Source organism: Aythya fuligula, chromosome 3 (assembly GCF_009819795.1).
Source record: "Aythya fuligula isolate bAytFul2 chromosome 3, bAytFul2.pri, whole genome shotgun sequence".
Lineage (NCBI taxonomy): Eukaryota > Metazoa > Chordata > Aves > Anseriformes > Anatidae > Aythya > Aythya fuligula.
The window spans coordinates 33,145,791-33,171,992 of NC_045561.1; the positions used below are offsets into that span (position 1 = coordinate 33,145,791).

Consider the following 26,202-nt stretch of genomic DNA (forward strand, 5'->3'; position numbering starts at 1 on the left):
GAACCGGGGGCAGGCGGAGGGGGCCGGGGGGCAGCGGCCGGAGCCCCCCCCGGCTGCACGGAGGAGGAGCCGAGGCCTCGCTGCCCGCTGTCCCGCCGGGGCTGGCTGCTCGCCCTTCGGGGTTTGGCGGTGAGGGGCTGTGAGGGAGCCCCGGGGGGGTCGGGGTTTGGGGTGGAGGTGGGTGTGGGGGGGGCTGGGGGCTGGGGGAGGTCTGAGTGGTGCTGAGCGGCTGTGACCCGCTTCTTGCAGGCGCGATGAAGAGGAGGAGCGAGCCTGGCTTTGGCAGCCCGCAGGCGAAGCAGAAGAAGAAGGTGGAGGACCTGGGGCTGACCCTCAGCTCCACCTCGGACGACGAGGCGCAGCTCAGCAATCACACCACGCAAGGTGGGCGCCCAGCCTGGGTCTAAATCCTCGCCCGTGAGGCGTAGAAGGCGGAGGTGGATGGCAGAGAATTGCGTGCCCCAAAGCTGTGCAGTTCTGGTCGTGTGTGGACAGCGTTAGCCTTCTCAGGCTCAGGTGCTACTTCTGGCTTGGAAACTTTCAGCACTAAGGATCTGTACAGTACCAGAACATGATACTGTTTAGGAGAATCTTATTTAAGACTGACTTATTTAATTTAAAGAGAAATTTCTTCTCAGAAAGAGCAGCCAGGCATTGGGGCGTGTTGCCCAGAGAGGTGGTGGAGTCACCATCCCTGGAGGTGTTTAAGGAGAGGTTGGACGTGGTGCTTAGGGACGTGGTTTAGCGGGTGATAGTGGTGGTAGGGGGATGGTTGGACCAGATGATCTTGGAGGGCTTTCCCAACCCTAAGGATTGCATGTTGGAGGTGTTTAAGAAGTGTGTGGACAGGGCACTAAGAGACGTGGCTTAGTGATGGGACTCGTTAGGTCAGGTTGATGGTAACACTTGATGATCTTAAAGGTCATTTCCAACTAGATAATTCTATGACAGTGCCTCATTGTATTAAAAAAAAAAAAAAAAAAAATCAAACCAAAAACAAACCACACCAACATTACTGCCACATTTTTAGCAGATGGGAGAAATTGAGACATATACAAAGGGTATGTTAGACTGGGGCTCTTGTGTTGTAGCTCTGTCTTCTTTGCTGGTTCAATGTGATTTTTTTGTTGTTGCTGTTGTAAGCTGTGGAAGCTTACAGGTGTTTGGTTTCAGGAAGAAAAACTGCTTTGGAGTTAACTCAATTGCCTGGTTTGTTTGTTTGTTTGTTTGTTGGAGTTTGCTTTCTCACTTGGAGTATTCCAAAGATGAAGAGGGTGCCCTACGCAATTGCTATCCCTATTGCAGAGCGCTTTAAACTCTCCTAGGGCAGTGGTAGTTCATGTTGCCTCATACATGTGCCTGCTGCTTCTCAGTCTTGGGATTTCCCTTGGTAATAGCATTAGTGAAAAAGGGCCTGAGCACAGAAAGAAGCCTTCCTCTTGTGAAAACAGAAGGGAATGTGTATGGAAGATGAGTGGTCAGTTTGGGAGTAGGCGTAGTGACAGGGTATGGTGTTTGTATGCCTTGCAAGACCCGAGGTGAATGAGGAGGTAGAGTTGTAGGGTGTCGGAGTTGGGATAGAGGCTATCAGGAATTGACCACAGGACTAGGCTGAAAAATTCAAACCATTTTTTTTTTCTTTTTATTATTTGAGTTTGGTTATGGGTCAAGATAGGCTGTGAAACTTTATGGAACAAGTCAATGCAGTTCAAGGAAGACATTCTGGATAGGTTTAGATGCTTGGCAGTCTGTTACATCCATTGTGGTTTCAGATGGAAAAAAGTAGGTTGGAAGAGAGAAGTGTTTTGAGATATATGTATTTACTGATCATGGCCTAGTGAACGTTAAAAGAAGAGTTGTGAAGGAACTTTCTTGAGACTTTGTAATGGGTATTGTGTTTGAGGCACATCACGAGACCTGGAAAACAAAAAATGATAATAATAAAAAACAGCTCAAAAGCAGGCATCAAAGACAATTGAAGCTGTGGACTGGAGAAGCAGAAAGCACTAACTGTTCCTAAAGTAAAATCCTTTTTGATCTAGTTCATCTCTAAGAACTTTGTGAAGGAAAGGGAAATGTAGCTTTTATGACAGATGTTTGGAAAACAAGATGTGCATATAATATTGCAAACGTGCTGTGTTGTAGCTTTCTTTGTCTTGAGCTGGAAGTTTCAAAGGTTGGTACTGTAAGCTCTAGTACAGAAGTTATCTTAAAGGGTGATAGTTCAGCTGCAGGGGTTGAACACACATTGAAACAGTTTTAACCACAGCTGCATATTTCACTTTGGTCTCTCACTTTCTGACCTGTTGTAATGACCTTTGCTAATTTTCCTGTTGTTTCCTGTTACTCCACTGATGCTCTGTTATCCATAGCAGGAAAATAGAGATCTGTGAGTTGGGAGAGGAATATTGTGTTTTTTTCTTATATCAGAACAAATTTAAGAAGAGTTCAGTCCTTTCTAGGTTATGCCATGCTTTAAACATGTGCAGCTACCTAATTTCTTTTTAAATGATAAACGGGAAAAGATAAATTCTATTAACAGCAATTTTCTGTATTATCTCATGGCAACTTAGGTATATTTCAACCTGTAGTTGTACAAAGAAGTAAAGGGTGTTTTCTAGCCCTTTGTGAACAAGGGAGGCTTGAGAGGCAGAGATCCAATGAAGAGCGTGGCTATACTTGTGGCTTGCTGCTCCAGTAGTCTTTATGGCCTGCCCCACTGCTGGTGCCAGACAAATTTCAGGAAGGAAATGTGTGCCGTTGCTTCATCCTTGTAGTGATCACACCACAGGAAAAGGGGAAGAACTCCCTGGGTTGTAGGGCCTCCCTCCCTACTCACCTGGTGCGGGGCAGTCTGAGACAGCTGTGTCACACCTACCGCCTGATTCCTGCCCAGATCCAGCTACACTCAGAGGAAACAGCTTTGGGCATCTCAAGCAAAGCACTATCTAGCTCATCCAGGCCTAGCTTCTTAGGCCAAATAATTCCAGGGTAGAGCTGGGCGTGGGCAGAGCCCAAAGTTTGGTGCTCACGGAGGCTCAGCTGCATCAGTTTTAGGTGGCTTTCAGGTGACAAAAATTGGGTGCGTGCTGTGTGTGGTGTTCCACTTCTGTCTTGATTGGGTCATTGACTTCTTTAACTTCTTTGAACCTTGGTTATTTATTTATTTTTTTTTTAAATTAGATTGACATTCTTTTGCATGGATTTGTATGCATTGGTAAACTTCTCTAGAGGTGAAAAATGGCCTTTTTTGGTAGTGAACTCAGGGCTTTTGCTGCTGAGGTGGGTGATGGAGTCAACCGTGGTTTCTTGTGGCATGCTGAAAAGGATGCAGCTCTGTCTTTCTGCATTATTGGCCATTTTGTAGATGTCTGTGTACTTGATTTTTGTTCAAGTCAGGGTTGCATGTGCATCTGTAATTAGGTAGGGAAATGAGGAGAATCTAACACTGTGTTATCAAGGTGTCAGAAACTGCTGTTTACCCTCAGGAGGGAAGCTCTGGACTGTCTAGGATTATTGTAAAGCTCAGGCACAGCACAATGTACTGTTGTGGTCATGCCATGGCCTGCTGTGCTGCTGGCATGGGGTTTGCAGGCCCTTTGGGGTGTGTGGAATCCATCATCTGAGAGAGGTGGTGTGCAATCCTGAGACAAAAGGGTTGATAACCAAGTGTTGGTTCCGTGTGGTATTCTATGTTGCACCTGAGTGCTTCCTGTAACATGTTTGAGATTCTGAAGTGTGCTGTCAGACTCTGTGTTTGTTGAGAGGATTTAATGAGTCACACTGCGTATAGCTCTTGATGTGATTACTTGATGTCTTGCTTTTCCTCCTTTTTATTTTTTTGATATTCATTTCTCTTGCTTTTCTTGTTTTCAGAGTCTTCCAGTAGCAGCAGTGGGTCTGAGAGTGAGAGCGACGAAAAAAGACCAGTCTTCAGCAATGAGTTCAAACAAGACTCTCTTGTGGAGGGTACTTCATCCCGCTACTCAATGTACAACAGTGTCTCTCAAAAGCTCATGGTAGGTCAAAAGAGGTTTGGTCCAAACTATCGAGGTCTGATGAGAGCACACTGAGGAGACCAGTCCATTCTGAGATTTTCACTGTGATTCTGATCATCATTATAGTGAGGTTCTCTGTTTGATCCAGCTAATAAGCAGCTGGGGGAGGCTGAGAGAGATTTGTAGATGGGGATTTGGCTTTTTTTTTTTTTTTTAAAAAAAAAAAAAAAAAAAAAAAAAAAAGAAGGGGGGGGGGAATTCATGTTCCAGGCCTTGGAGCAGCGAGGTGAATGTGAAGAGAAAGACTTCTGGTTCAGGCAGTTTGCTGAGCTAGAAAAAGAGAGTCCTGCCTTGTGTTATTTTGCAATTATGTATGGTTGAGTTAACAGATGTAACAGATGCCCTGTAAGAAAGGCCTTTACAAAGTGTAGGATTGACATTAATTCCTTTTGGTCTTGGCAGCTGGCTGGGCAGCCCTTGCAGAATTATTACCGTAATTGTTAAGGTATTTCTTTCAAGCAGTGCTGCTCTGGTTTATGTAGGGCCAGAAGTTTCTTGGAAACACATGGAGTTGTGAATTACAGTAACTGTGACAGCTGAACTTTGAAGATGATCATCAACCCCTTCGTTACGTAGTGTTAGCATGGGGAAGAAAGAATTTCTAGGAAGTTTTAAGAAAATTGTAGACTCTTTTTCTCATGGTAGTCCCAAATTTGGCAAGTTTTTTCTGGGTCTAAAGGCAATAGTAGGTTGTAGAGAAGCTTCCCAGGGTCTGTGCTGTTACAGATGTTTCCTGATGCAAAATTCATCACTGTGGTATTGTGAGCATCATAATCCTGAGAGCATTGCTATTCTTGACAAGAGAAACAAAAATGTTATCGCCAGGGGCAGCAGGAAAGATGAGGCAGAGTTATGTATGACTTGAAATGTGACAGGAGGTCCAGGACTTGAAGGAGGACTGAACTCAGGTCTCCCTTTATGCTGTGCTGCTCTCAGAGGAGCGGGGCTCAGCAGTCTTTCCATGCTGGTTAGGTAAGTAAAAGGAAAATAGTTCTTCATTACTAGACGTTCAGAACTGATGTATAGCAGGCTCCGTGGCTGTCACATTGGATGTACATATTTCAAGGACTGCCTTTCCAGATAGCAAAGGCAATGGGTAAACTCCATGTACCTCTGTATAAAAACTGACGAATACTGTGTTGCTTCTCATACAGGTTGATAACAAGCAGTGTCTTTGTTGCTTTTCACAGGAGGGAGCATATGGATGATTTATTCATCCAAGCGAAAGTTCTGAAGTCTGTCATTTACTTATTGTTCTGTGGATAAATATTGGAGGGAGTAAAATTGGCTACATTCATGCTTTTTTTTTTTTTTTTTTGGTTCTCTTACTGCTAAAAATAATAGATAGAAAAGCTGTTAAGGTAGCAATTAATGAACGTCATCCCTTCAGTTCAAAAAAAAGGAGTGTGTTTCAGGAGCAGTGTGTCTTGCATCCCTCCTCTGGGTGTTAGGTGAATTTTAACTAATGCTTGCAATGTGTGTGACTGCATATTCACAACAAATAATATCACCACAACATGATGTTTTTCCCTCATGCCAGCATCTTTTGATATATGAATTTAAAAACCCACTGAACGCAGTGGTGGATGTGTCCTGGCTTCTTGCTACTTCTCCTTTGGAGCAGTCTGTTCCTGAATTTTTCTAAGTTCTCTTTTCAAACATCATTATTTAGATCCATTTTTTTTTTTTACCTTTCTGCCTCAGTGGAGTGAACTCCGTATTAAGTCTTGAAAGCCACAACTGGGATTAAAGTTCTCAGTGGCTCCAAGTCACCTCAGTGTGATGGCTCTTTTCTGGGCTAGTCTTTATTCCCAGTAGCTACATAAACTCAAATCCACTTGCCTCAGTGTGCTCCCTTTGTTTTCTTTATAGGCCAAGATGGGCTTTCGGGAAGGAGAAGGTCTGGGAAAATACGGCCAAGGCAGAAAGGATATTGTTGAGGCCTCCAATCAGAAGGGAAGGAGGGGCTTTGGGCTGACCCTCAAAGGATTTGATGGGGAGCTGAATATTGATTGGCAGGATGAGCCAGAGGTAAGTATTTACTGTTTTGAATCCTTTTTCCATTGCTGTGTTCAGGATTTGCCCTCTGGGAACGTTTTTTGAGTGCTGATATAACTGCTACTGTCAAGTGGTAGACCCAGGCCTAACTTTGTCCCCTGACAAAGCATGTCAAAACTTGTTTTATGTCACATTTATTAATGGTGTGGCACCAAATCTTTCAGGTGGAGTGTTGCTGTGATCTGTGTGATTTGTTTCTGAGCTTGTAGTAGAGAATGTGATGGGAAGCTGCTATCAAGCTGTTGTGAATTTACCCTTTTTATTTTGTATGTCATTGTTTTTCATACCTGCGTAGGTGTTTTTTTTTGTAAGTATTTTTCTGGGTGTGTTCAGCAGTGCTATCTAAAATGCTGTGATGTGTTATTCCTGTCTCTTGACAAGCTCCTCAACAGGGAAGAAAATTTGAAAGTAGAAGTTTGTGTTGTCAAGAAATTAAAGCCCAGTTCTGGTGTTATTTGATACAAAACAGCTGCTGTATCCTTGTTTTCAAGAGAAAAAGAAATAAATAACACACAAACAACAAACGGAACACTGAATCCTAGGGAGCTGGTCAAGCGGAGGCTGAGCCAGAAGGTCACAGTCATTGTTAGTGAAGGGCCGCAGTGCTATTGATGTGCTTTATTGTACTTGGTTCTCCTTTCCTGGAGTAGTTTTCAGCAACTGGAAATAATAGCAGGGGTTATTCCTCCAGAGCCAGGAATCTGAAATCTGTTCTGTAGGCTTATTGGCTTAGGGCTCGTTCTTCACCCTGTTTCTGCATCTCACAGCAATTGTTACCTATGCTTTGCTCTTGTGGATGATACTGCTATAACAAATGTAAGAAGGTGAGTAGATCTCAGCAGCCTCTCTTTGTAAAAGAGTGGTATCACTCTGGTCCTTACTGCCATAACAATTTCTTCCCAACATCATAAGGAAATGTTTAAATCCTGAACTACGTCATGGAATGAGGGAGTCGTTCAGAAGGAACTGTGTGAATGGATGTGTAAAACACCATCAGGAAGTTTTTTTTTTTTTTTTTTTTTTTTGTCAACTGTCTCCTTTGCAACATTTCTAAAATGCACCTTGAGAGTACTAGGCTTTGGCTTTATTGGTTATTTTTCAGATGAGAGAATAGTACTGCTTTTTTGTTGTTGTTGTGTGTTTTTTTTATTTATTAAATCTGATGTAATGAAATGTATTTAGGCAAGGAGGAAAAACTATATGGCCCTAAAGTCATGGCATAACCCCCTATGGTAGAATTTGTAGGCAAACCTTTTGGAAGCAACTGGTAGTTACATTTTACTAGGAAAATCTTACTTGACTCTTCCCATGTTTTGTTTTTGCAGCCCAGTGCCTACGAGGAGGTGGACTGGTGCCTTGAGTGTACCACGGAAATCCCCGATGCCCAGGAGCTGAAGGAGTGGATGACTGTGGGGAAGGTAGTTTTTTAGATCCCAGTACTTACCAGCCTAAGAAGACATGGGAATGCTCAGCCTGAACCAATTGCCTTGTCAAAAAGTTGTAGAAAATCTAGGCTGGAGGAAGCCTCTGGAGACTGTTCCTGCAGCTCTCTGCTTCGAGCACATCCAGCTAGATCAGGTTTCTCAGGGCCTTGTCGGGTTGAGTTCTGAATATTTCCAAGTACAAAAAATCTCACAACCGGTTTGAACACCTGCTTCAGTGTTTCCTAACCCAATTAGCAAAATTATCCATATAGCTAATGGGCATTTATTGCATTGCAGTTTGTGTCCATTGTTTCTTGTCCTATCACTGTGCATCTCTGAGAAGAGCTGAGGTTCACTTTCTCTATTCCATATTTCTCTATTTAGGTAGATGTAGATAGGAGTAGGATCTTGTCTTTGCTGTCTCCATTCTGAACAAGCTTTTCTTTCAGTCTGTTATACGTCAGATACTTTTGCACCCTTGTCATCTTGGTGGCCTATTTGCTGGGCTTGCTCCAGTATGGCAGTATCCGCCTTGTCCTGGGGAGTGCTAAGCTGGATAAAGTATTGGTGTGTGGTCTGAAGATGCAGAATAGGAGAGAATTGTTCCTCTAGCTGCACTCCTGCTGATACCACCTTGAATGTGGCTGACTGACTTCCTCCTTCACAAGTTCGTGTTGCCATATTTGCTAACTGTTGTGTGTTCTCATCCTGCTCCAGAGGAAGATGGTGATTGAAGATGAAACAGAATTCTGTAGTGAAGAGCTTTTACGTAATGTCCTGCGGTGCAAGGTGAGTGCTGCTCCTCAGAGAAGAGTGGAAGTCTGGGGGGAAGCAAATAAATAATTGAAAGGGTTGAGTAAATGACCAGTGATTGGCAGGAGCTCAGAACAACTTCTGTCACCTCTGTGCCACTGGTGTGACCTAGAATCCTGGTTGCTACTGCCTGTTTGTCAATCTGTTTTGTACCTCAGCCTTCAAAGGGGTGAACAAAATCAGTGGTGTTCCTTTCTGGGTTAGTCCAACTGAAAGGCTGTAGGCTTGAAAGAGCTAAGGGCCCAAACTCCCTTTCTTTTCTTGTGTTACATGTTTCTTCCTAGATTTGATCATGCCCTAATGAATTGCAGTGTGTGTGTGTGTGTATCTGTGAGAGAAATACCTTCAGCTGTGACTGCTTTTGAGGTGGCTAACCATGTTATCAGGCTCTGGAGCTATCAGTACAGAATTCTTTGGTGTCACTAAATTTGATTAACAGATGGGGTGGCTTAGAAGAAGAGTGCTTATTATGTGACAGAAGAAAATTCATAGAGCACTCTAAGGAGTGAGAAGCTTGAGGACGGGAAATGCTTATGCTTACCTATCTCTTGAGCCTATGCCAAGTCCAGGTTGGTTTTGTTTCTGTTTGTGCAGAGCGTGTTTGACGAGCTGGATGGAGAAGAAATGCGTAGAGCCCGAACAAGATCCAACCCCTATGAGATGATCCGTGGAGTTTTCTTTCTGAACAGGTCTGTAGAAGGTTACGCAGCCTCTTTCCCATGAATGCCCACTTTCAGCCATGGGAGCCCAGGTTGAAACTTAATAGGTCCCTATTGATGTGTTCACAGAGCTGCAATGAAGATGGCAAACATGGACCATGTCTTTGACTACATGTTTACAAACCCGAAGGACTTCCATGGGGTGAGGGCCTCTCTTTAACTTTCAGACAGCTGTGCTTTCTCAGAGTGGAGCAGGTGGAGGGAAAGGAGAATCCTTAGGATACTTGCTGGGAAAACAGATGCTTGAAAGACATTTCTCTGGCTGAGTTAGTGCAGTTGATGGTGTGTGTGGTTTAACTGAGGGGAGCTGTTACTGGGTGAGTAGAATTTCCTCAGTTTCCTTTTGCAGAGGCCCTTGATAAAGGAGCGAGATGCAGAGCTGCTCTACTTTGCTGACGTGTGTGCTGGTCCTGGGGGCTTCTCCGAGTACGTCTTGTGGAGGCGGAAGTGGCACGCGAAAGGATTTGGCATGACCTTGAAAGGACCAAATGATTTTAAGCTAGAGGACTTCTATTCTGCTTCCAGTGAGCTCTTTGAACCTTACTATGGTATGTAGTGCCCGCATGAATGTTACCTGATGTTTTTGCTTGTGCTCCAGCTTCTGCATCAGGGGCGCAGCTGGCATTTGTACCAGCGTGGGGATCTTAGAGGCGCCTGTTTCTAGAGAACCACTTTGCAAAGTAGAAGGGGGCTGTCATCTGAGAACGGGGTTGAGATTGGTGAGCTTGCATATCAAGTCACGTTTCTGCACTTATTTCCATTCTGCCAAGAAGATGTGTGTCCTGTTGGAATCCTTATTCCTTGAGCTTATCTGAAAAGTGCAGAGTGCTTTAAGGTGGCTTGACAATAGTTCCTCCCGCTTGACTGATGTAATTCTGAAACACGCTATCTGTGTAGGCTCACGGAGTAGGAAGGGGAGATACAAGGACTGATGGTCTTCCTGCTGCTTATTTCAGGCCATGTAAAGGAAACTCAAGTGTGACTGTCCTGTAGAGATGGTAGCCAGTTTGATTTTCCACTGGCATGTTTTTCTTTATCCTGCCACCACTGTGACTCTTGATGTCTGCCACTTTTGACACCTAACCACGAACTCTTAGAGAATGTCTAGTGCTTCAGGATTAGATGTGTTAAAGAGAACATTCGTGGCAAGGGCAGCAGGGCAGACAAATGCCTTGTTCTAATGCCTGCAGCATCTGTATCTTCATAACTCACTAGTGCTTTTATGGAGAGAAGGAGATACCTGGAGAAATGAATAACCCAATGACTGTGATGTATTTTCTTGATTCCCTTTCTGTCTGTTGCCCTGTAAAATCTAGGGAGATGTATACAACTCTCTTCCGGTGATGGGAAGGAAGCAGATTGCTGTGATATTTGTGCTTTGAAGAATAGTAACAAATCCTAGTGTCACTTTGCTTACTGACAGGGTGATTGACGAGGAATTTGGTTATCAAAGTGCTATCGTGCATCCTGATCTCTGCTGTTTTCTAGTGTTGCAGTTGTTCAGTTAATAGAAGCTGTAGTTTTAGAGGATTTATAGGGACTAATGCCAACTAGAAATTCAGGCTTCTCTGAAGTCAGAGTTGGTAACCTCTAGAACACAGTTTAGATGAGCTTTCTAAAACAGTAGCCTGGGGGACAATGAGGCTCTCTTTAAAGAGCCTTATGGGAAAATTACAGGCCTTCATGCAAACAAATAGGAATTTCCTTTTTCCTTCTCTTTATAAACCTGTTTACATGTGAACAATTTTTGGGGCTGTTTTTCTTAACTCCAAATTACGTTGTGTTTGGAAGTAGGTGGTTATGTTTCTTTAGAATTATACTAATTGTCAGTAGAAGGTTTCCAAAGCACCATGTGAATAATTTTGCCTTTGCTGTAAAAAAAAACAAAAAACAAAAAACAAAAACATGTTACTAACAGGTGAGCTGTGCAGTGGGATTGAATCTTACGTTTTTAGTGGTTTCAGCTATTTGTCATTTCTATTTGGGTGAGAATATTACATTGTAATGCAGTCAGTTCCTGACTCAGAGGAGGGCAGCGAGTGATTTGTCGTTTGTTGTGGCTAATATACAAGTCATCTTTGGAGCGTGGTTATTGTATGGCTTTGTTTAGCCATGACCACAGAAGCTAAATAGTTTTTCTAAATTAACAACCATCTTTGGTGGTGAGCTAGGGAATATATTAATGCTTAGTCACTTATTGAGGTCTGTGCAGTTTCTGACTAAATGTTAATTGCATCCAATAGATTATCTGTTTGTACTGATCTTTTGTACTGATCTTTGCAAGCATGTTAGTAATAGTCTCTTCCTTTCCCCTCAGGAGAAGGAGGGATTGATGGAGACGGAGACATTACTCGCCCAGAGAACATTACTGCTTTTCGGAATTTTGTTTTGGACAATACTGATCACAAGGGAGTGCATTTCTTAATGGCTGATGGGGTTGGTCCCTTTCTTTTTCTTCTTGTACTAATGACCAAAACTGGTACCTGGTACCTCAGTCTGCATATGATATTTGATGTGTCAGCACTTAAAACATGAAATTCATTAGGGCTGTCATTCAAATTCCTGGTGGCAGTGTTTTGTATTGTTTAAAAAATCATGATTTAACTGTACAGAATTGTTTGCTTGAGCAACAGATTTGTGGAGATGCTAATCACATGCTATATGCTTTGCAGGGCTTCTCTGTGGAGGGTCAGGAGAATCTGCAAGAAATCCTAAGCAAACAGCTGATGCTTTGTCAGTTTCTTACAGCGCTGTCCATCGTCCGGACAGGTACGTTCTGTCTGTTAATCATCTTCCACCTTCTGGCAGGTGTGGGTGACATTGCAGAAAGATGCTGTAGACTTTTATTAACATGGCACGAAGTCTGCTCTGCTGCACAGGGTTGAGTGTATCTGCATTCATTCCAAGATGGTTGTCACAAAGCTAAGAGAACTGGGGCAGAAAACTTAGGCTATCTATGTCTGTTTTTCTTTTTATTACGAGCAGGAGGTAAAATGCATTAGTTTAAATCTCTTACAATATGCTATGTAGCTGTCTTGGGCTAAGGTCACAGTGTGGTAACAGGGTAGTATATCTGAGCTTTATATCAGCTGGCCCAGCTGCTTTCTGATCATTCTAGCAGGCTGGCTGGAACAGAGTGGTACTAATCCAGTTCATCCTTCCCTCTAGTTTGTGGCTTTTCTCCTTTAAATCTGCCATCTCTGATCAAAACCAGCTGATGCCTCATGGTGTTCTAGCTGTAACCCGTTACTGCCAAGTGATGGACATTACAGCTGTATCTGGTTTTGATGGTTCCTCTCTTCTGCAGAATTTAATTAGCATTTGGCATGGACACGCAAGAGCAGAAGATAGGAATGCTTATCCTGTTGTCATTTATCTTGTGTCCTGGGTTCAGAAGTACTTGAGGCAATGATCTGCTTAGCAGGAGTCTTGAACATGATATGGTGTAAGGAGTAACCTTCTTTAAGTCTTCCCTCTCTAAGTAGACATAATTCTGCCAGACGGACTGCTTCTTGTTTAGGGTAGTTGGAAAAGTTGTTCAAAGGCAAAGCGTGGCGTATATGCTTTTCTTTCTAGATGACAAGCTATTCTGTTCAGGTAACATCAATTAGTGTATTCTTCCAGCCTGAAACTTCTTGTTGTGCATAATGGAGCTGCTCTTCTGTTGAGGCTTTTGCGTAGCATGCTGCAGTGCCATAGGGGCATAGTTTGGGCCTGGGAAGGGAGGCTAGGGAGTGGGTAGAAGGTTTGCTGTTGAGAAAGCACAAATACTGATTTGATCCTGGTCAGAAAACTGCTTCTTTCCTTTGCTGTAGAGATGTGGAGAAGATGGTTCATGGAGCCACATTGGCCTACTCCTTGGAAAGTGTTGTAGATACTGTTCAATTGTACAAAACCACTTACTGTTTCTGCAGAAGAGAAGATTATTGAGGTGCCTGGTATCTCCTTGTTTCTTTATAATCTGCTGGTGTCACTGTGCTTCCTCTCTCTGCTCCAGGAGGACATTTTGTCTGCAAAACCTTTGACCTGTTTACTCCATTCAGTGTGGGGCTTGTTTATCTGCTGTATTGCTGCTTTGAGCGAGTCTGCATCTTTAAACCTGTGACAAGCCGGCCTGCTAACTCGGAGAGGTGAGATTCTTCAGCATGAGGGATTACTACAGAAAGCCCATCCTCAAAATTCAGTGGTAGATGAATTTAGGCAAATGGAATCTCTGTGACCTCACTCAGTTGGCAACTGCTTTGGAGGAGAAAATGTTTTAGATGCCTAGCGAATTGTGATGTTTGACAAGGTAAAGAAGGTGTTTGCCAAAGTACACTTGCTTTTCACTGCCTCTACTGAATTCCTTCCGGAGAGAGAAGCAGTGGAACTGAGTATGTAACGCTGTTTTGCATGAATCAACTGAGGTTCCAGTGAAGCCAGAGCATATTATGTGTGTTATTGTACCTGTCAAGTTTAGCAGAATTGATTTACTACTTTAGGGAGATCTGCAGCATTTTTGAACAAGGTTGTATTTCCCAATCTTTTTTGGCAAGTGGAAACTGACACATCATGACTTTGTGATAAGTGAGATTTCACCTTCTTGGGGCTGTCTGGGGGAAAGAATCCCTGGGGTTTGGGATACTGTCCTGACAACGGGAGCATGGCAGGAAAGCTGGCTGTGTGGAAAGGACAACCCAAATGATTTCTCTGCTCTGCAGGTATGTGATATGCAAAGGATTGAAGCTAGGGACTGAGGACGTGCGGGACTACCTCTTCATGGTGAACATCAGACTCAACCAGCTGCGCAACTCCGATGTGGATGTGAATCTCGTTGTCCCGCTGAGCGTGATCAAAGGGGACCAGGATTTCTATGATTACATTGTGCAGTCCAATGAAAAGTGAGTGCCTGTGGGCAAGGAGGGCTGCTGGCTGTAGGCAGGTCAGCCAAAATGGCTTTCAGTTGCAGGCTACTCATGGGGAGGCTTGTTGATGCTGCTGCACTGCTCTGCTTTTGCTCCAAGAGGCTTAGCAGAGCAGAGGGGCCCTATGCAGAGAGGGGTTATTACTGTTAGTGACTGTTTGGCTGCTGTGTACCGTCCTACTGTGTAGACTGGAAAGGAAGGATAGTGCCTAATTCTTGCTGGTGGACTTCTTGTCACTTTGATTCATGCTGACACTGATCCAATGATTCTCTTTGAGGATCAGTCAGGCTTCTGCCTGTTGTCCCAGTAATCTTCCATGTAGTTTGATCTTGGTGTAGACAAACTTGCTCCCTGACTGAAATTTTCCATCTCTTTTAGCCACTGCAAAGTTCAGATAAAGGCGCTGGCTAAAATTCGTGCCTTTGTTCAAGACACGTGAGTATATTCCTCTGGCTTTCAGTACAGGTTGAACTAACCTACCATAACTCAATTGCATTGCCCTTCTTTAATGCGTTCTTAATTTGAGCTGCTACTTTCCTTGGCCTTTAGAACCAGGGAAATTAATAGTGCTTTTAGGTAGCTCAGTTTGTCTCTGCCCTGAGTTGCTTGCAGAAAAGTGTGGGTAGCTGCAGGAGTCCTGAAGGCTGATGGTCTGTCACCCTTATTGAGAAGGCTACCATGCACTGCGTGCCATCTGATTAACACACGTGGGCCTGCTTCTTAGCAGGGGTGTGGACGTACCATCCTGGCTGGTGTGTTCAATTCTACAGCAGCTGGCTAAGATGGGCATGGTTCTTAATTTTTCTGGGGTGAATCAGAGCATCTAAGTTATGTACCTAGAGTAAACTAAAGCATGGGATGTGAATTTCTCATATAAAAAGAAACCCTAAAGCTATTGCCATGTATAGCTGTTTCCCTGACGTGACTTTTCTGTTCAGGTATCATTCAGAGATCACACAATAGAAAGCTGAGTGAGCCTGAGAGCCAGAAATTGTCGAAGAATGAATCCTAACATTAACACTGTTTTTTTTATGTGGGGAGGGAAGCAGGATCCTCTTATGAGTGTAGCCTGGTGAGGAGCGCTGTGTGTTTGTCATTCCCAAGCCTGACAATGAAAGATGCAAATGTGATGGGGGTGGGATATGCTAATGCTATGAGAGCAAGGAGGTTTCACCATTTTAATAGTCTGCTTCTTTGCTCTTGAGGACGCTGATCGAGCCACGGCAGGCTGAAATCCGAAAGGAGTGTCTCCAGCTATGGGGGGTAAGTAAGCTGCAAAGCAGGGAGATGGTAAAGGTGATGAAATCCTTGCTGTGATGAAATAAGGATGGAGCCAGAGTACAAATAAGCTTTCTAACCAGAGGCTTAATATGTTGTCCTGGGGGAAGGTCAGAGATGATTTGAAGCTTTTCATGTAAGCAAATAGGATGATGCTTGTAGGTTATGTGTGTGGCTTAACTGAGCAGGCATCTGATTCCTCTGCTTTGCTGCAGTTGACAATGTTTGATGGCATACAGAGTGAACTCAGCACCTAGTGGTTTTCATGCAGCAGAGCTCTCCAAAGGGTCTTGTTTTATGAGTCTGCGCTTTCTCTTTCCTGAGTCTTTGACTGTAGTGAGGTCATATATGGCAATGTTTCATTGAAACGTGGATGGAATCAAAGATTTAGCCTGAAACTTTCTGAAGCTGCCTTAGAGTTTCCTATGAGACACAGTATACCTACATTAAATTTGAAATACATGTGAGACCTTTTCTTTGCTAGATGAGCTCTCCAGCAACTGAGGTCCCAAGAGCAGGAGTTTCAGGGGGCAAGATGTTCTGTCATGTATTGAAACCAGAAAGGTTCATGTAGACATGCAAAAGAATAACGTTTATTATCAATTGTTTGGATTTTCCTTCAGATTCCTGATCAGGCCCGTGTTGCTCCCTCATCTTCAGATCCCAAGTCCAAGTTCTTTGAGTTGATCCAGGTAAGATGTCACACAGAAGCTGCTTCTGCTTCTTCTGAGTTCTTTTGTATAAATAGGTCTTTTCTCTGCAGGAATTAAGAGAGTAAGAAGTCCTGGATTATTCTTTTATGGAGAAATTGCATTTATCTATCTATTGATAGGTAAATGCAATAAAAAACAAAAAAAAATCTGTTGTTGTGTGTCTAACTTGCCTTTTCCATACATTACTCTTTAGGGCACGGACATTGATACCTTCAGTTACAAACCCACTCCTCTGAATTCCAGTACACTGGAAAAAATCCGCCAAGTGTTGGATTACCGGTGTATGGTGGCTGGAAGTGAGCAGAAGTTCCTCTTGGGGCTAGGGGTAAGTCCTGAGAACAGTCAGACTTCACATCTGGGAGTTCTGCTGGTTCGTTTCAGTGTTGCTATTTTGCCTTGCAGGTTCATCCCATTCTTTCCTGTCCTCAAAGGCCAGGAAGGATTCTTATCGGCAGTCCTGAATGCTGCTAGTTATTTTATGGTTCTTTCTGCTGACTTCACTACTTTTCACTGTAATTAACCCTGTTTTTGTAATTCCAGCCAACACAGAGACCCATACTCTTGCTAGTGTCTCTAATTACTTTCACTGTCCTTTTAAAGGTATCCTATTTCTGGTTCATTATATAGGTATGAAAAGTTAATGACCGATGAGAAACGGCGTTTTTGTTCTTTTGCTGTAGAGATATCAAGGTTCTTCCTTAAAATTTCCTACAAAGAAACTGCTTGTGATGGCCTAGTACAAAAAGATTCTTTGAGGAATGCTCTGGAGCTGGTCAGAGGTCTCTCTTCCACCCCTACCCTCTTGAGGCCTTAGGTGAATCTGACTCTGCCTTCTCTACACAGAAATCACAGATCTACACATGGGATGGTCGCCAGTCAGACCGATGGACAAAACTGGATTTGAAAACTGAGCTGCCACGAGATACCCTTCTCTCTGTGGAGATTGTTCACGAGCTGAAAGGAGAGGTAGGAAGCTATTTGTTCTCCTATCAAGTGGCTGCAGATATAATGAGCAGTTTCACTTATTCTCTGTAAGATCCTGCAGAATAAATGTTCCATTTGTGCCAGGCGTGAGGCTTTTTTTTTTGCATTTGATCTTTAGAGAAACTATTTTAGATTAAGTTCCTTCTTTCTGTCCAGTGCTAGAGATGAGCTTTTAACATTGTTTTGAAACCCCTTTGGACCTGACGTGCTGTTGGCCTACATGCAGCAGCAGGTGACATTGCCACCGAGACTTAATCTGTTCTGTGGCTCTTTGGGTACATAACTGTGCAGTAGTGATCGCAGGCCTTGGAAAAAGATCCTTGAGGTATATTCACAACGTAAGGTGTTGCTGCCTGGGGGTGTGGTTGTCCTCCGGCACCTCAAATGAAGATGCTGTAGTACGCTGGGCTCTGTGCTGTGCTACCTGATGAGGCACTATTGTGCCAGAGAGCTGGTGATGGTAGCTGTGGTCCTGCTTTCTCTCCCTCCCTTGAGACAGCTGTGTAGGTGAGATATGCCGGTTCTTGGAGGCTGGCGTGTTACTGTATGATGGGCTGCAGGGAATTGGCACGCTTCTAATATCTGGAAAGGTGCTCTCTTGCTGGAAGAGAATGATGCATTGCCAAAAAAAAAAAAAAAAAAGGAAAGAAAAGCTACAAAATGAAGCTGAAATAGCAACAGACAGTCCGAGCAGTAAGTTTACGTATTACTTTCTGCAGGGGAAAGCGCAGCGAAAAATCAGCGCTATCCACATCCTTGATGTCTTGGTGCTGAATGGCAATGATGTCCGAAACCAGCATTTCAACCAGAGGTACGTAGGCTCTAGAGAAGTTTCTTTCTTGTATGTCAGTGTGACTGAGAAACGTTCAGACTAATGGCAGAATGCTGAGCACGGGGAGACAAGTGCATTCAGCTGAATTGCTAAAGGCACCCAGGTGCATTCAGCTGAAACACTGTTGTTGTGATGAACTGTGACTGAACCACCTCGAAGTGAAGTGGGTATAGTCTTCTCTGCCTGTACTGTCTCTGTGTGTGAGGGCAGGTCTAGCTCCATTCTTAGTCTGGAGTGAGCCAGGCACAGCATGGATAAACTGAGCACCCTGGGAATATGCATGAGCATCGCTGATAAGTGGCTCAGGGAGAAGGAAAGACCCTCTGTTTCCTTCCTCAGGGGCATGATGTCTCTCCTAGTCTTGCTTGCCTACTTAGGCATCAGTGTGTTCAGCAACACACGGGCTTGTAGAGGAGGCTATGGAGACCCATTCCGCACGGATATGGGTCAGTATCCATAGTAGTCAGTATCACTTGGCACCGAACTGTGAGGGTGTGGTGAAAAACTGTTTCTCAAGTGCCCATTTGGCAAGCAGTGGAGGCAATCTGCAAGTACTGAAGTGTCTAGTTGGTTATTCAGCTGAAACTGTTACCTTCCTGGTGCACCAGAGATCTAGCTCAGTTGCAGGATTCTCTTTCTGTTTTTGTTCAGGATTCAACTGGCGGAGAAGTTTGTCAAAGCTGTTTCCAAACCTAGCCGGCCAGATATGAACCCGATCCGGTGAGTGACTCCTGTTTCCCTCAGCCTTGCAGGCTTTGGTTTTGCTGTGTTTGAGGATGAAGGACTTAAACTTGAAGCTGACATTCATAGTTGGGTCTCACTGGAAAGAGGCTGTAAGTCCTTTCAATATCCGGGGTGAGGCTGATAGTAGAGAATTTGTGCCCTCCTTTCACACATCAGACATTCATGCTTTCATCATAGGTGGACTGGCCAGCGCTGGTCTCAGATGTGTGCTGATGTCTACCGCACGGCTAGCTTATTGCAGTCTTTTATGTTCTTGTCTGCCCTGAAGGGTCAGCAGAGGTACAGAGAAGCTGACTGTTAGATAAATGCAATGTTGATCAGTGTCTGCAATCTCCAGATGGTTAGCCTGAGGAGGAGGTTTTCGTTACAATGTCAAGAAAGTTTCTAACAAAGCTTTGGTTGCCTCCTGACTTTCGATTTCATTAATTTTGCTATAGCAGATCACGAGAGCGTTGTTGTGCTGGGTATCAGGTACATATTGTGGACAAAACAGCTTCTGTCTCAGAAGGCTTTCAGTCTAGCTAGAAGTGCCATGATATTGCAAGAGAGGCTGGAGTACAGGAAAGAGGATGTTCTGCTTGATGATAGATGAATGGGAACTCAAGACAGTCACAGTTTCTGGAGGAGCCCGAAGCATTGGCAAGAGCTGAAGATGAAGCAAGAAGAAGGGCCGTAGAAATGGGTCGTAGAAGGGTTCTTTGCTCTCATGAAAAAGCGTTCAAACTGTGCTGTTTGAAGCCTGATGATTATAGCAGCATGTGTGAAACAGGTGGTTGGGATGTCTGATCAGAGGCAATGCTTTTGAAACTTTCTGATTTGTCTGCATCTCAGAACAAAAAAATAAAACACAAAAGCAGCTTGATATAACAGGACGATGATTCCAAATCATCTTTACTGATTAAAAAAACAAAACTGTTTTTACCTCAAGGTAGCTAGCAAGTTTTTGGTGTCCCTCAGGATAACAGTGAAGATCTTTCAGTTTATTTTTACTGCAAGGCCAGCACGCTGAAGCCAGAACCTGCCTGGGCCTGACCTTGGAGAATTTACCTCATGGGAAAACAACAGCACCCGACTTTCACAATTCTTCCTCTTCTGTATACTGAGCCTGGGGTAAAAATGTACAGCTTCCTTAGCAGTGAGGACACTTGTATGTTGCTTACAGCAACCCATCTGTGAGAAAGCAGATGTCACATTTTTTCAAGCCAGGAGAAATAAAGCGTAAGATTGAGGAGAAAGGTGAACCTTAGTTGTGCTTAGCCACCTCATGCTGTACAGAATGAACTGTTGTTGATTCTTACAGCTGGGACAGAAAAAGAGGACAGTTCAATCTTTTTTATTTTTTTAATCACATTTCTGTCTTGTTTCTTCTTTCCCCCCCAGAGTGAAAGAAGTGTACAGATTGGAAGAGATGGAGAAAATTTTTGTGAGGTAAGTGGCTGGCTGAAATGAGATGTTTCAGGGCCTATGGAGACTGTCAGCCACCAATGCATGACAGCAGAAGAATGGGAGGGATGTGCCGATCTGTGCTTGAGGAGTCCTGGAGAAAGATCTTGTAAAGCTCTTAAATCATGCTGCTGAGCTCGAATGCCACAGACTTGGCCTGTGTGCTTGGCCAGAGGTAGGAGCAGCAACTGCGCTTGAGTATTTGTGCAGAACTGTCAGTGGCTTGAAAGATTTAAGAGTTCATACCTGAAATGGGAACCCCATTTGGATTCAGTGTGGTAGATCACAGATCCTTCATTCCAACACTGGATTTGCTACCTGATCTAGACAGCTCTGGCAGTTTTTTCTAGCCATTCAGGGGAAGCAAGAGATGGGATTTTCCAGGGATGTGGTGATTTCTCCTGTCATATTTTGACTATGGTGCTCTGGAAGGGGTGTGCGGATGTCATGTTGTGTGCAAGAGGGCAAAGAAGGAAGAAACTTCCGTGTTTAGCTGTGTTTAACAATCTGTAGCTGTGTTTAGCAATCTGTATCACTGTCTTCTCTCAACATTCAGGTTAGAGATGAAAGTCATCAAGAGCTCAGGGGGCATACCCCGGCTGTCCTACACAGGCAGGGATGACCGGCACTTTGTACCCACAGGACTCTACATCGTACGGACTGTGAATGGTAGGAAGGGAGAGTCCCTTGCTCTTCATTTTTTTCCTCTGTGCCTTCAAGTAAAAAAGTAATTGACTAGGCTCTGTGTAACTCTGTAAAAAGTGAATGGCAGTATTCCAATGGCTAGAGATTGACTGTTGTCGTGAGCATAGGTTGGGAAAAGGTTCAGGGTGTTTCTGTAATAGTTTATTCAGCTGCAGTTTGATTTGTTGTGTGGGTAGATCAGTTTATTTACAGGACTGCTTTTTTTTTTTTTTAAGATTATAATTGTTTACCAATAAGATATTTTCAGAGTAGTAGCACATGGAAATACCCTGTTTAGACTGTCAATTTTTAAATGCAGGGAGAATGGGATTTTCTCAGTGAATGCAAAAGTTTGGGAGGCAGGTGGTCTTGAGGGAGGAAAAGGAATAAGAGAAGAATCACTATTACAGATTCCTTGTCCCTGCTTGCACTATGTATGCATTTATACCACGCTTTTATCCTCATTCAATTTCTGATTTAATCCCTGTGATGCTTTTCTGCAAGATCCCTGGACAATGGCATACAGCAAAAACTCCAAGAGGAAATTCTTCTTCAACAAGATGACCAAGCAAGCAACATACGACCTCCCTTCTGAATCCATTGCACCCTTTCAGTGAGTACTAGCCGTGGCAATCGCCAGAGCTGAGGCTGTGGAAAGGTGTAGCTGCATCTGGATGTTTGGAAGGGACTTCAGGTGTGCTCTGCTGTTTTTGCAGTTGTTTGCACTGCAAGCACAGCTTGGCCACCAGCAGGGTGTGCTGCATAAACTGATACCTCACAGATTTAGGAAACTGCTGATCCGGAGTTGTCGCTTTTGCTGTTGATTGCTATGAGTAACACAAATATTCTCACATCCACAGCACAGTGTGAGTGAGTGAACCTCGCTGCACGCAGGGAGTCCTGCAACTGCAGTTTGTTACATCTCTGAACGCTCAGATCCTTCGTTGGAAGTTGCTAATTTAAAAGTCAGTCCCAGTTAGTTTAGCCCAAACTCTGGTGTAAGTTTTAGGTAGCCAGAGATTGTTTAATGGGAGAGTAAGAGAAAAGCGGTATCCCCTTGGGAAAGGACTGTCATTGGACTGTCATTAAGACTGGGGGTGCTGAATGCCACCTGTATCCATTGGGTACTAGGCCAAGGCAGCCTTTAAGTACAGCAGATTCTGTGTCTGTGTGGTACGTCAGGGCTTGTGGATGGAGGTGTTCTGCACTCTTTGCCCTCTGGTGGTCTCGAGATACCCTCCACTACCAAGGACTGCCTCTGAGTGAGAGCTTGACATGAAAAAGTGCTCCTGATTTTCTTACTTTGAATCTCCTTACCTACTTTTCACTTGCACTCATAATCTTTAAGCTTCCTTTAACCAGCTAAATAGGAGAAGGGGCTTAAAACTGTGAACGCAGAGGTACCTGGTGATTTTTTTTTTTTCCCCTCCAGGCCTCAAGATGGGGTTAGTTCTGCCTGAGTACTCAGAAATAGGCCAGTATGAACCTTTATGAAAGGCTGAGGACTTAGAGCTCTTGTGTAGGGCTCCGGAAGGGAAGTGTTGTGTTGTGGTTAGTAAGCACTAACGTGTCTGTAATTAGCCATTGACGTGCTCCTGTCGCTGTGCTAGTACTGCTTTGTTAGAACAGGAGCACTAAATAAGCTATGAATATTGTGTCAGTACTTGTTCAAAACCAAAGGCTGCTGTGTCGGCAGTAATTAGCAGCTCTGTTTTCATTATGGCTGGGACTGTGCTGATGCAGGGAGGGAGGACTGCTTGATGGATGGAGTGAGAGATGGCGTTGTAGGACCGGAACTCTCAGCAGCTGAGTAGAGCTTGGTTATTTCACACAGGAGGAAGGAAGGGATGATCATAGCTGCTTTTGTACAGCACGAAGTGCTGCTCATTTGCAAAGCTCTATAGGACAGCTATTACTGATTCTAGTAGGTTCTCAGTGAGTGATTAGACTACTTGCTTCTGCTGGCAGACTTTTTCTAAATTCTTCATTAAGGCCTTTCCATTGCCTGCAATGACAGTTTCATCCTCTGAAAAACTTGTGGAGGGAAGGGAGGGAGGTTTTCCCTAATGATCTGCCTCCTTCCAGCAAATACCGAGCTGAGTCTTGAGTGAAGTTAAAATTAATAAGTTTGCTTCCAAGGAAATCTCTTAGGCTAGGAAGTTCCTGTACATTATGGGCTATAAAGCTTGTAAGATGAGTGAATGGATGTACTGGTCTTTCTCTAAGGCACCCCTTAGATAGAGTACCTCTGTGCAGCTCCCAGCACAAGAGCAGCTGTGTCTGTAGTGCTCTTTGTGGCTGACATGGTGGCAGGGTTTTCCTTCCCTTCTTCTTGCATACTAATCTTGCTCTCTTCTCTGTCCACAGCGTCTGCCATTACAGCCGCCTCTTCTGGGAGTGGGGGGAAGGTGTCAAAGTGCACGACTCTCAGAAAAGGCAAGATCCAGAGAAGCTGTCAAAGGAGGATGTCCTGTCTTTCATCCAAGCACACTACCCCTAACCCCCTGCCCTCTCGAGGGGCACCGGGTGGGGCTGAGCCCAGCTTGGATTCTTCAGGGACTGACAAGACTGGGGAGACTCCACAGCTATCCTGGGCCTCTCCAGAGCCAATTCCCTGGAGGAGATGTAACCAGGAGGTGCTACGCAGAAGGCTCAGGACAAGGCTCTCCCTTGGCAGTGTATATAGGAGCGTGACCCAGGCAGCGTGCCTGCTGCTGGAGCACCTATGGTGCCTCCTGGAGTCGAGGCTTAACGCCCTTTTGTCCTGACCTGCTGCGTGCATGAGGCCAAGGGGCTGGCAGCTTTCTTTGCTCCTGTGCAAAAAATATTCAGCGAGGTTTGTGGAGCTCTGTGCGTGTCAGGGCTCTCCAGGCTTGTGCTTCCCTGGCAGTGGGAAAAGGAGCAGAGGAAGGTGGCAGGGCTGGGCTGAAGCAGCCCTGCCTTGTTCCTGGCAGCTGTCCAGCTCCTTGGCCTCGTGAGGGGCCTTCGCTACCCCGTGGAGGGTGGTAATTCCTGGGGGGATGCTAGCTTTGGGGTGCAAGGATGTATTCTCGTTGGTATCTCTGACATTTCTGCTGTCGAGGCACTTGGCCAGCCATCGGCAATCCCGATGTGGTGGTGTCCCACTGGGCAGGAGCCAGCGCGGGTGATGACTGGACTTCCTGGCACCGACACGATGTTGTGGTGCCACGGGTTTCTCAGACCTCTACAAGTTGCTGTGAAAAGGATTCCCCCCCCTTTCCAGGTCAGTGACTGATCCCGAGGCAGCAGCCTGGGGTTAACTTGTGAGCGTCTGCCTCACGGTACTTCTGAGCCCAAGGTGCTTTGGGTCTCGGTACTCGACGATGTGACCCAATCTTCAGGAAGGAGAGCGGACGTGGGAGGGAAGACAAAGGAAGCTTGCAATGCTGGGGGTCTTTAGAGGAAATGATGGGAGCATAGGACTTCGTTCGGAGACCCAGGGCTTCGGCGAAGAGAGATCTTGACTTTGACCACGTTGGTTAATAGGAAGAAATCAGTCCCCTGACCGTTCCCCTGGAAAGGACACCAGAATTCCGTTCTGGAGCGGGCTTTGACACCCTCCAAGTCTCACCTGGCCCTGGCGCTACACCTGAGGTGAAGGCACAGAGCTGTGACGCTCTCAGCATGAAATTTGTGTTGTCAGCAGACCTCTCAATGTGTTTTTATGCTGGGCTCAAAGTTGTCTTCTGTTGCATGATTTACCTTCAGTTCTGGCTTCCATCGGGCTTTTGCCAGGTCTTCCATGTAGATCAGAAGGTAACTCGCAGCTGACTGCTTTTAGCTAAGCAGTTCCCCCCCTTTTTTGTTTGCTTTTGGACACAGACCGGCAGTAGGGAGGAAACTGATTTATGGGTTGTCTGAACTGTGCCTTAAAGAAAGCTGTAGTTCTTCTTGGGACTACAGCAGTTGCTTAGATTCTTATTTTTCCCCCAAAAATTGTATGTAGGATTTGACAAAGCTTTATGTAGACATGCAAGTTCTCATCTGCAGGTTTATTGGCGCATGGGTGCCCTGCACCCCTCCTGAAGAGGCCGTCACAAGGGCGGCACGTTGTGGAAGTCCCACTTTCACCCACCCTACAAGGTCCAGCGTCACGTATAGGTTTTGTCCTCCTTCTCAGCATGCAGTGAACGTCACCCTACAAGCAGGCCATGCTCTCTGAGCTTGGAGCACTTCCGTGTCTTCACAAGCACGTCATTTCCATGTGCCCATGTTTTATTTCTCTGCAGTTTGGTGTAAACGAACGGAACAGCTCCAGCTCCTTGCACCAGACAAATTTGGGTGCAGGCTTGGTCTCTGGAGAACCCCACCCCTGGGTTAGGGGAGCAGCACAGGAGCTGGGCGGCTGTTCTGGGGAAACTGGAGGCAAAGGTAGGGCGTGGATGGGTTATGGATAGATGGCTCTGAATGCTGTGCAGGGCAGTGATTCCATATTTTGTCAAGCTCCAGCCTAAAATGATGTGGGTAAAAGGTTCTTCCATGTGGTTGTCGTTAACCCTCAGACACAGGTCTACTGGAACAGTTGAGGGGCTGCACGTTGTCACGGGGTCCTGTGGATGACATGCAGCTGCCCTCTGTTCTCAAGCAGAGGCAAAATATAAAGGAGAGGAAGGGTAGGCTTCCCCCTGTGAAGAACGAGAGCTCTGTCACCGGCAGTTTGCTCTGGCAAAGGCACTTCCACGAGGGACAAGGAACTTTCCCTGGGGGCTAGAAAAAAAAACAAAACACACCTCCAACTGTGTGGTTTGCAGACTTGTGCGCAGTTGGCTTTTTAAGTCAGTAATTTGAGGTCTGGCGTTTCTGTAGACAGCCTTGAGGCTGTTCTGATGCCAGCAAAGCGTGCTGCTCCCTCTGCTGAGTGTTCTGTACTCCACTCAGGGCTCTGCTCTCCCCTGGGGGCTGGCGGGCAGAAGGGTGACTAGGAAGTGTGCCGCGGAGCTTGGAGGCCTCAGAGGGTGCAAAGGAAATCTCAACAGCTCCCGGCTGGCTTTTATGAACAGCTACTTCCTCTTTGCCCTGTTGCCTCCAGTTCCTCCCGGTTTTAATTTGCTTTTATTTTTTTTTTTTGATGCACTGAACCATGATTCTGAGTCCCCCTTCAAGAAGGCAGGCGTGAGGCGCAGTGCTGCTTGCTGCCTGGTGAATTTGGAGGGATTACACTGGGAAGGGGGGTGAGGAAGGTCTTGCTGAAGGGAATGTTGATGTACATTAATTGCACAATGTATTGTTATTAGGCTGTGTATCATTTTGTGTTGATTTCTCTGCTTTTGTTGGTCTCTTACCAATACAGCCCCTTTAGTTCACAGCAGTGCTTATTTACTTTGTTTCCCACAAAATCTGGGCCAGCAGTTTGCGTTCGCGTGGAGACAGAAGCGCCTTGCACAGTTCAAACTCTGAAGGCAGTCCTCTTCTCCTAAAGGCCTTCCTGACAAGCGCTTCCTCAGGGCTTCTCCACCTCTCCCTGGACTGGGATGAGAGGAAAACCCATCTCCAGCACTCCTTCCTTGCTGCTGTGCTTGGCTGCTTT

At 45.0% G+C, this 26,202-nt stretch overlaps 1 protein-coding gene across 1 annotated transcript; it reads left to right on the forward strand.

Moving 5' to 3' along the window:
- The first annotated feature begins 10 nt into the window (after positions 1 to 10).
- Positions 11 to 25,980, forward strand: CMTR1 (cap methyltransferase 1). Its single transcript, XM_032184608.1, has 24 exons — positions 11 to 129; positions 250 to 384; positions 3,877 to 4,019; positions 5,931 to 6,089; positions 7,442 to 7,534; positions 8,258 to 8,329; positions 8,948 to 9,042; positions 9,142 to 9,214; positions 9,422 to 9,620; positions 11,390 to 11,508; positions 11,745 to 11,841; positions 13,070 to 13,202; positions 13,773 to 13,952; positions 14,355 to 14,411; positions 15,182 to 15,239; positions 15,878 to 15,946; positions 16,161 to 16,292; positions 16,811 to 16,933; positions 17,671 to 17,762; positions 18,435 to 18,503; positions 19,908 to 19,955; positions 20,527 to 20,639; positions 21,159 to 21,267; positions 23,022 to 25,980. The coding sequence occupies exons 2-24, from the start codon at positions 255 to 257 to the stop codon at positions 23,152 to 23,154; spliced, it is 2,496 nt and encodes an 831-aa protein (XP_032040499.1). The 5' UTR covers positions 11 to 129; positions 250 to 254; the 3' UTR covers positions 23,155 to 25,980.
- The last annotated feature ends 222 nt before the right edge of the window (positions 25,981 to 26,202 follow it).

Excerpts from the sequence above, each read along its gene's own strand:
- CMTR1 (XM_032184608.1), top strand. The coding sequence starts at position 255 with ATGAAGAGGAGGAGCGAGCCTGGCTTTGGCAGCCCGCAGGCGAAGCAG. Across the intron at positions 7,535-8,257 it reads AGTGGATGACTGTGGGGAAG|AGGAAGATGGTGATTGAAGA; the intron begins GTAGTTTTTTAG and ends ATCCTGCTCCAG. Across the intron at positions 8,330-8,947 it reads GTAATGTCCTGCGGTGCAAG|AGCGTGTTTGACGAGCTGGA; the intron begins GTGAGTGCTGCT and ends CTGTTTGTGCAG.